The sequence below is a fragment of the Carcharodon carcharias genome, chromosome 3 (assembly GCF_017639515.1).
Source record: "Carcharodon carcharias isolate sCarCar2 chromosome 3, sCarCar2.pri, whole genome shotgun sequence".
NCBI classification, from domain to species: Eukaryota; Metazoa; Chordata; class Chondrichthyes; order Lamniformes; family Lamnidae; genus Carcharodon; species Carcharodon carcharias.
The window spans coordinates 5,982,658-5,992,297 of NC_054469.1; the positions used below are offsets into that span (position 1 = coordinate 5,982,658).

Sequence of the window (9,640 nt, forward strand, 5' to 3'; positions counted from 1 at the left end):
TCTCCCAGGTCACCTCCAGCCACTTCTCCCAGGTCAGCTCCAGCCACTCCCCCAGGTCAGCTCCAGCCACTTCTCCCAGGTCATCTGCAGCCACTCCTCCTGGGTCACCTCTAGCCACTCCCCCAGGTCACCTCCAGCCACTCCCCCAGGTCAGCTCCAGCCACTCCTCCTGGGTCACCTCTAGCCACTCCCCCTGGTCATCTCCAGCCACTCCCCCAGGTCAGCTCCAGCCATTTCTCCCAGGTCATCTCCAGCCACTCCCCCAGGTCAGCTCCAGCCACTCCTCCTGGGTCACCTCTAGCCACGCCCCCAGGTCAGCTCCAGCCACTCCCCCAGGTCACCTCCAGCCACTCCCCCTGGTCAGCTCCATCCACTCCCCCAGGTCACCTCCAGCCACTCCCCCTGGTCACCTCCAGCCACTCCCCCTGGTCACCTCCAGCCACTCACCCTGGACAGCTCCAGCCACTCCCCCAGGTCAGCTCCAGCCACTTCTCCCAGGTCATCTCCAGCCACTCCCCCAGGTCATCTCCTGCCACTCCCCCAGGTCACCTCCAGCCACTCCCCCAGGTCAGCTCCAGCCACTCCTCCTGGGTCGCCTCTAGCCACTCCCCCAGGTCAGCTCCAGCCACTTCTCCCAGGTCATCTCCAGCCACTCCCCCAGGTCATCTCCTGCCACTCCCCCAGGTCACCTCCAGCCACTTCTCCCAGGTCATCTCCAGCCACTCCTCCTGGGTCACCTCTAGCCACTCCCCCAGGTCACCTCCAGCCACTCCCCCAGGTCAGCTCCAGCCACTCCTCCTGGGTCACCTCTAGCCACTCCCCCTGGTCATCTCCAGCCACTCCCCCAGGTCATCTCCTGCCACTCCCCCAGGTCAGCTCCAGCCACTCCCCCAGGTCAGCTCCAGCCACTCCCCCAGGTCACCTCCAGCCACTCCCCCAGGTCAGCTCCAGCCACTTCTCCCAGGTCATCTCCAGCCATTCCACCAGGTCATCTCCTGCCACTCCCCCAGGTCACCTCCAGCCACTTCTCCCAGATCAGCTCCAGCCACTCCTCCTGGGTCACCTCTAGCCACTCCCCCAGGTCAGCTCCAGCCACTCCTCCTGGGTCACCTCTAGCCACTCCCCCAGGTCAGCTCCAGCCACTCCCCCAGGTCAGCTCCAGCCACTCCTCCTGGGTCACCTCTAGCCACTCCCCCAGGTCAGCTCCAGCCACTTCTCCCAGGTCATCTCCTGCCACTCCCCCAGGTCAGCTCCAGCCACTCCCCCAGGTCACCTCCAGCCACTTCTCCTGGGTCACCTCTAGCCACTCCCCCTGGTCATCTCCAGCCACTCCCCCAGGTCATCTCCTGCCACTACCCCAGGTCAGCTCCAGCCACTCCCCCAGGTCAGCTCCAGCCACTCCCCCAGGTCACCTCCAGCCACTCCCCCAGGTCAGCTCCAGCCACTTCTCCCAGGTCATCTCCAGCCACTCCCCCAGGTCACCTCCAGCCACTTCTCCCAGGTCAGCTCCAGCCACTCCCCCAGGTCAGCTCCAGCCACTTCTCCCAGGTCATCTGCAGCCACTCCTCCTGGGTCACCTCTAGCCACTCCCCCAGGTCACCTCCAGCCACTCCCCCAGGTCAGCTCCAGCCACTCCTCCTGGGTCACCTCTAGCCACTCCCCCTGGTCATCTCCAGCCACTCCCCCAGGTCAGCTCCAGCCATTTCTCCCAGGTCATCTCCAGCCACTCCCCCAGGTCAGCTCCAGCCACTCCTCCTGGGTCACCTCTAGCCACGCCCCCTGGTCAGCTCCAGCCACTTCTCCCAGGTCATCTCCAGCCATTCCACCAGGTCATCTCCTGCCACTCCCCCAGGTCACCTCCAGCCACTTCTCCCAGGTCAGCTCCAGCCACTCCTCCTGGGTCACCTCTAGCCACTCCCCCAGGTCAGCTCCAGCCACTCCTCCTGGGTCACCTCTAGCCACTCCCCCAGGTCAGCTCCAGCCACTCCCCCAGGTCAGCTCCAGCCACTCCTCCTGGGTCACCTCTAGCCACTCCCCCAGGTCAGCTCCAGCCACTTCTCCCAGGTCATCTCCTGCCACTCCCCCAGGTCAGCTCCAGCCACTCCCCCAGGTCACCTCCAGCCACTTCTCCTGGGTCACCTCTAGCCACTCCCCCTGGTCATCTCCAGCCACTCCCCCAGGTCATCTCCTGCCACTACCCCAGGTCAGCTCCAGCCACTCCCCCAGGTCAGCTCCAGCCACTCCCCCAGGTCACCTCCAGCCACTCCCCCAGGTCAGCTCCAGCCACTTCTCCCAGGTCATCTCCAGCCACTCCCCCAGGTCATCTCCAGCCACTTCTCCCAGGTCAGCTCCAGCCACTCCCCCAGGTCAGCTCCAGCCACTTCTCCCAGGTCATCTGCAGCCACTCCTCCTGGGTCACCTCTAGCCACTCCCCCAGGTCACCTCCAGCCACTCCCCCAGGTCAGCTCCAGCCACTCCTCCTGGGTCACCTCTAGCCACTCCCCCTGGTCATCTCCAGCCACTCCCCCAGGTCATCTCCTGCCACTCCCCCAGGTCAGCTCCAGCCACTCCCCCAGGTCACCTCCAGCCACTCCCCCAGGTCAGCTCCAGCCACTCCCCCAGGTCACCTCCAGCCACTCCCCAGGTCAGCTCCAGCCACTTCTCCCAGGTCATCTCCAGCCACTTCCCCAGGTCACCTCCAGCCACTTCTCCCAGGTCAGCTCCAGCCACTCCCCCAGGTCAGCTCCAGCCACTTCTCCCAGGTCATCTGCAGCCACTCTTCCTGGGTCACCTCTAGCCACTCCCCCAGGTCACCTCCAGCCACTCCCCCAGGTCAGCTCCAGCCACTCCTCCTGGGTCACCTCTAGCCACTCCCCCTGGACATCTCCAGCCACTCCCCCAGGTCAGCTCCAGCCATTTCTCCCAGGTCATCTCCAGCCACTCCCCCAGGTCAGCTCCAGCCACTCCTCCTGGGTCACCTCTAGCCACGCCCCCTGGTCAGCTCCCGCCACTTCTCCCAGGTCATCTCCAGCCACTCCCCCAGGTCATCTCCTGCCACTCCCCCAGGTCACCTCCAGCCACTCCCCCAGGTCAGCTCCAGCCACTCCTCCTGGGTCACCTCTAGCCACTCCCCCAGGTCACCTCCAGCCACTCCCCCAGGTCAGCTCCAGCCACTTCTCCCAGGTCATCTCCAGCCACTTCCCCAGGTCAGCTCCAGCCACTCCCCCAGGTCACCTCCAGCCACTCCCCCAGGTCACCTCCAGCCACTCCCCCAGGTCACCTCCAGCCACTCCCCCAGGTCAGCTCCAGCCACTCCCCCAGGTCACCTCCAGCCACTCCCCCAGGTCAGCTCCAGCCACTCCTCCTGGGTCACCTCTAGCCACTCCCCCAGGTCACCTCCAGCCACTCCCCCAGGTCAGCTCCAGCCACTCCCCCAGGTCACCTCCAGCCACTCCCCCAGGTCAGCTCCAGCCACTCCCCCAGGTCACCTCCAGCCACTCACCCAGGTCAGCTCCAGCCACTTCCCCGGTCATCTCCAGCCACTTCTCCCGGGTCATCTCCTGCCACTCCCCCAGGTCACCTCCAGCCACTCCCCCAGGTCAGCTCCAGCCACTCCTCCTGGGTCACCTCTAGCCACTCCCCCAGGTCACCTCCAGCCACTCCCCCAGGTCAGCTCCAACCACTCCCCATGGTCAGCTCTAGCCACTTCTCCTGGGTCACCTCCAGCCACGCCCCCTGGTCAGCTCCAGCCACTCCCCCAGGTCAGCTCCAGCCACTCCCCCAGGTCAGCTCCAGCCACTCCCCATGGTCAGCTCCAGCCACTCCTCCCGGGTCACCTCTAGCCACTCCCCCAGGTCACCTCTAGCCACTCCCCCAGGTCACCTCCAGCCACTCACCCCGGTCACCTCCAGCCACTCCCCCGGTCAGCTCCAGCAACTTCTCCCGGGTCATCTCCAGCCACTTCTCCCAGGTCTTCTCCAGCCACTCCTCCCGGGTCATCTCCAGCCACTTCTCCCAGGTCATCTCCAGCCACTCCTCCCGGGTCATCTCCAGCCACTTCTCCCAGGTCATCTCCAGCCACTCCTCCCGGGTCATCTCCAGCCACTTCTCCCAGGTCATCTCCAGCCACTCCCCCAGGTCATCTCCTGCCACTCCCCAGGTCAGCTCCAGCCACTCCCCCAGGTCAGCTCCAGCCACTCCCCCAGGTCACCTCCAGCCACTCCCCCAGGTCAGCTCCAGCCACTTCTCCCAGGTCATCTCCAGCCATTCCCCCAGGTCATCTCCTGCCACTCCCCGAGGTCACCTCCAGCCACTTCTCTCAGGTCAGCTCCAGCCACTCCTCCTGGGTCACCTCTAGCCACTCCCCCAGGTCAGCTCCAGCCACTCCTCCTGGGTCACCTCTAGCCACTCCCCCAGGTCACCTCCAGCCACTCCCCCAGGTCAGCTCCAGCCACTCCCCCAGGTCACCTCCAGCCACTCCCCCAGGTCAGCTCCAGCCACTCCCCCAGGTCACCTCCAGCCACTCCCCCAGGTCAGCTCCAGCCACTTCTCCCAGGTCATCTCCAGCCACTCCCCCAGGTCATCTCCTGCCACTCCCCCAGGTCACCTCCAGCCACTCCCCCAGGTCAGCTCCAGCCACTCCTCCTGGGTCACCTCTAGCCACTCCCCCAGGACACCTCCAGCCACTCCCCCAGGTCAGCTCCAACCACTCCCCATGGTCAGCTCTAGCCACTCCTCCTGGGTCACCTCCAGCCACGCCCCCTGGTCAGCTCCAGCCACTCCCCCAGGTCAGCTCCAGCCACTCCCCCAGGTCAGCTCCAGCCACTCCCCATGGTCAGCTCCAGCCACTCCTCCCGGGTCACCTCTAGCCACTCCCCCAGGTCACCTCTAGCCACTCCCCCAGGTCACCTCCAGCCACTCACCCCGGTCACCTCCAGCCACTCCCCCGGTCAGCTCCAGCCACTTCTCCCGGGTCATCTCCAGCCACTTCTCCCAGGTCTTCTCCAGCCACTCCTCCCGGGTCATCTCCAGCCACTTCTCCCAGGTCATCTCCAGCCACTCCTCCCGGGTCATCTCCAGCCACTTCTCCCAGGTCATCTCCAGCCACTCCTCCCGGGTCATCTCCAGCCACTTCTCCCAGGTCATCTCCAGCCACTTCTCCCAGGTCTTCTCCAGCCACTTCTCCCGGGTCATCTCAGCCACTTCTCCCAGGTCATCTCCAGCCACTCCTCCCGGGTCATCTCCAGCCACTTCTCCCAGGTGACTCGCAACCAACAGGAAACTCACTGACCGTTTCTCCCTGATTGATAACTAATGGTCTGTTCTCCCCACTCCCTCCTCCTCCAGGGACCCGGAGATACAAATGGTGGATGCCGTTGTCTTGTTAATGGTCAGCGGTGCCACCCGCTGTGTCAGAATTGTCACTGACCAACCCCCCTACCCCAGCCCAATCCAGCAGTGTGGGGGAAAACCCACTGAACCCTCACAGTCTGGATAGAATTAACCAGCGGGGAGAGCGGACAGACGGGACAACGAAACTCTGCCGAGAATGGACAGTCCGGCTTCCGTGATTCTTAATACCAGACAGGAGATCTTTAACTCAACCTCTGGTGGCCACTTCACAAGCAGCCGGTACAGACTGTGTGTCAGGACCTGCCGCGCCTCAAAACGAAAACTAAGGCCTGGCTCACCAGCGAGTCAGTTTGATAGTGTTACAACACCACAGTCTGTGGTAACAAACAGAGACAATGACCATCCCAGTGTTGTCCTGTAACTAGCCACACACCCTGTTTAACTAAGTGATAAAGGATGAGTAACAGATTTGGGTCAGTAATCTCCGTACTCATTCACATTATGTGTGTGTGTGCTCGAGAAATTTAATCATTCAGTGTGTGTTTTGTGTAATGCAACGGTGGGAGGGCGAGTGATTTTTTTATCGTGTGGTTGCTTTACTCCCTTGGTTACTGAATACTTGGAGATGTTTGTTCAATGAGTAGTCACTGGGTAAGTATTTACATTAATTTACATTTACCTGGATTGTGTGCGAAACATAGCAACACCTGTGCTCAGTCTGCCAATTTCTATTGGACAACACTGGGTCAGATAACTGGGCTCTGTTATCATTCCCAGGTATCTGTTACTTTATTTTTATAAAACACCTGTTAGTTGACAGATCGTTGTAAGGTTCCTGAGGGAAGAAAAGATGGGAGATATTTCTTGGCCAGATAATGCATGTCGCTCTCCATCGACGACTCCATCATCTTAAACTGTAAGTTCTCTCACTGACTTCCTCACTAGTAAATCACACACTCTCTCTAACCTTCCATCCTACGTTATTTATCCCAGAAGAGAGACATGTTGCTGAAGCTTTTTGTCTTACACTCATCAGGAAAAATGCAAAAATGCCAAATTTCAAATGATCACAACAATTTTTACTGTGGGAGAAAGGCATGCTGATTGGTGACATGCTGACGCTGGCCAAGGTGTTGCCATGGTGAAAGCACTGGGGAACTATTGGCTCCCCAAGCTCCTGAGTAATTCAAAAAAGATGCAAGTCTTGAACATATTCATTTTGTTTGCAGAGAATGGGGATGAATTTTCGTTGCTTCTAGCAAGTGTAAATGAACCATGTGAGGAGCTTGGCTAATTATCTTAAATTGGTTGTTAGCAAACTCAGGATTGTTCAGCAAGTGCTGTCCAATTGTAGAATCCCATAAAATTAAAAATAGACGTTTTGTGTTGGATTTTGCAAGCACAGGCTGGTTGAGTACGGTTTGTACTCTGCTGATTACAACGATTTATTCAGGGCTGGGGTTAAGTTTCTCAATGGCATAGTCTGTATTATACTAGCCTGTTTCTGTTGTAAATCTCTATCGTGGCTGTAAATACAAAATATGTTTTACTATAGATACTTGATGAGGAAGTGTTGAGTGAGTGTGTTCCTTTTAACAGAGCTCTACATTTATCTCACGCTGTATCTAATCCTGACCCAGCTGGAGAATGCTGTGGAAACAGAAAATGTTGGAAAATCTCAGCAACTCAGGCAGCATCGTGGAGAAAGAAAGAGTTTAATGTTTCTGACCACGTCACCGACCTGAAATGTTGACTCTGTTTGTGTCTCCACAGATGCTGTCTGACCTGCTGAAAATTTCCAGCATTTTACTTTGTTTGTATTTCAGATTTCCGGCATCTGCAGTATTTTGCTTTCCAGTATTACCCTTCAGGACTAGACATGAATAATTCTCAGCACTGACACTGAATTGAACCAAAGTATGTTTACCGAAAAGTGTACAAGAGGCCAGGAAATAAAGGTGCTGAGCTTTTATTGAAATTCATTCTGGGGATGTGAGCGTCTCTGGTATATATTTGCCTGTCCCTTGTCCTGAGCAAGTCCTGGTGAACTACGTACTTGAACGCTGCAGCCCTAGTTTTCGGAGAGTCAGGATTTTGACTGAGCTCTAAGTTTAGGATCTGATCCAGCTGCTTAAATTGATGAAGAGATTTGATTGGGTAGAAAGACACTATTTCTAGTGGTGGGGGAGACTCCAGAACAAGGACATATGAATTTATAATTAGAGCCAAGCCATTTAGATATGGTATCAGGGAGCACTTCTTCATACTAGAAATCCAGAACTCTCTTCCCCAAAAAGGATGTGGATACATTTTTTCATTTGTTCATGGGATGTGGGCATCACTGGCAAGGTCAACATTTGTCAGCCACATTGCTGTGGATCTGGAGTCACATGTGGGCCAGACCAGATAAGGACAGCAGATTTCCTTCCCTAAAGGGCATTAGTGAACCATATGGGTTTTTACAACAATCGACAATGGCTTCATGGTCATCATTACTGAGACTAGCTTTCAATTCCAGATTTTTAAAAATTACTAATGGTCGGGTAGTGGTAAAGTCACTGGACTATTAACCCAGAGGCCAGATTAATGCTCTGAGGAACATGGGTTCAAATCCCACCACAGCAGCTGGTGTAATTTAAATTCAATTAATAAATCTGGAATTGAAAGCTAGCCTCAATGAAACTATCACCGATTGTTGTAAAAACCCATCTGGTTCACTAATGTCCTTTAGGGAAGGAAATCTGCTGTCCTTACCTGGTCTGGCCTACATGTGACTCCAGACCCACAGCAATGTGGTTGACTCTTAACATTCCTCTGAAATGGCCGAACAAACCACTCAGTTCAGGGGCAATCAGGGATGGGCAACAAATGCTGGCCTTGCCAGTGAAGCCCACATCCCATGAAAAAATAATTAAAAAAAAAAAATTTGAACCCATGTCCCCTACAGCGTTAGACTGGGCCTGTGGATTACTAGTCCACTGAAATTGCCACTACACCACCATCTCCCTGCAATATTAGGAATCAATCTGAGCTTTCGGGACTGAGATCTATTGATTTTTATTGGGTAACGGCGTGGAGGGATATGAAACAAAATGGGTAAAATGGATTTGAGATAAACATCAGCTGTGAACTGATTGAGTAGAACAGACTGTTCTGCACCCCACCAGCAGAGGAAATATTTTCTACACTCTTGTCAAATTCTGAGGAAGGTGATAGAGTGCAAATGGAAGGAGGTCCCATCTCTCATTCTGACATGTTGTAATTTATTGAAGCTGCCCCTCTTCTGGTTGATTTTCTGAATTGCTGCTCATTAACCAGGCATGCAGATCTGCTCATTAACCAGGCATGCAAATCTGCTCATTAAAAAGGCATACAAATCTGCTCATTAACCAGGCATGCAGATCTGCTCATTAAACAGGAATGCAAATCTGCTCATTAAACAGGCATGCAGATCTGCTCATTAAACAGGCATGCAGATCTGCTCATTAAACAGGAATGCAAATCTGCTAATTAAAACAGGAATACAAATCTGCTCATTAACTAGGCATGCAGATCTGCTCATTAAACAGGAATGCAAATCTGCTAATTAAAACAGGAATACAAATCTGCTCATTAACTAGGCATGCAGATCTGCTCATTAAACAGGAATGCAGATCTGCTCATTAACTAGGCATGCAGATCTGATAACTGGGAGTGCACTGTCACTGATAAAGTGGAAAAGCAGTTAATCACCAGTACTTTGCTAAGAGGCCACAGAGCAAAAACAAGCAAATACATTCCGCACACATCTTTAGGTAAATGATTAACTATCGAGTCAGCATTGAGAGAGAACTTGGGTGTTTTTATTTGTGTGTAACTCAAAGCCTTTCTCCTCCCCATCCCTATCCCAGACAGAGAGGAAACAACCATCACCAGAAGAGCAAAGGAAGAGGTTAGAAGAATTATCTTATATGAGAAGCAGAATCCATAACAACTTTGAAAAGTGGATAAATATTTTAAAATAAAAATCTGGAGAGGTAATGGGACTGATGGGAGAGGGTGATGGCCTGGAGGAGGAGAGAGCTGCTACTTGAAGATAAGTTGAGAAACAGAGTTAACATTTTGAGTCTCTGTGCCTCTTCGTCAGTCATACAGACTTGAAATGTTAACTGTTCCTCTCTCTCCATAGATGCTATCAGACCTGCTGAGTTTTTCCAGCATGTTGTGTTTTTATTTCAGATTTCCAGCATCTGCAGCATTTTGCTTTTATATTATTGAAGGTAAGTTTTTTTTATTTATTCATGGGATG

General features: G+C 54.9%; 1 protein-coding gene across 2 annotated transcripts in view; it reads left to right on the forward strand.

Annotated features, from left to right (window-relative positions):
* The window catches only part of shrprbck1r (sharpin and rbck1 related), a 74,371-nt gene extending 67,796 nt beyond the window's left edge, over nt 1-6,575 (forward strand). For both annotated transcript variants that reach the window (XM_041184763.1, XM_041184764.1), the window contains one exon: nt 5,347-6,575. In XM_041184763.1, coding sequence (XP_041040697.1) covers nt 5,347-5,427 — 81 coding nt within the window. In that variant the 3' untranslated portion in view covers nt 5,428-6,575. The remainder of the gene's footprint in view (nt 1-5,346) is intronic.
* Nucleotides 6,576-9,640: the final 3,065 nt, after the last annotated feature.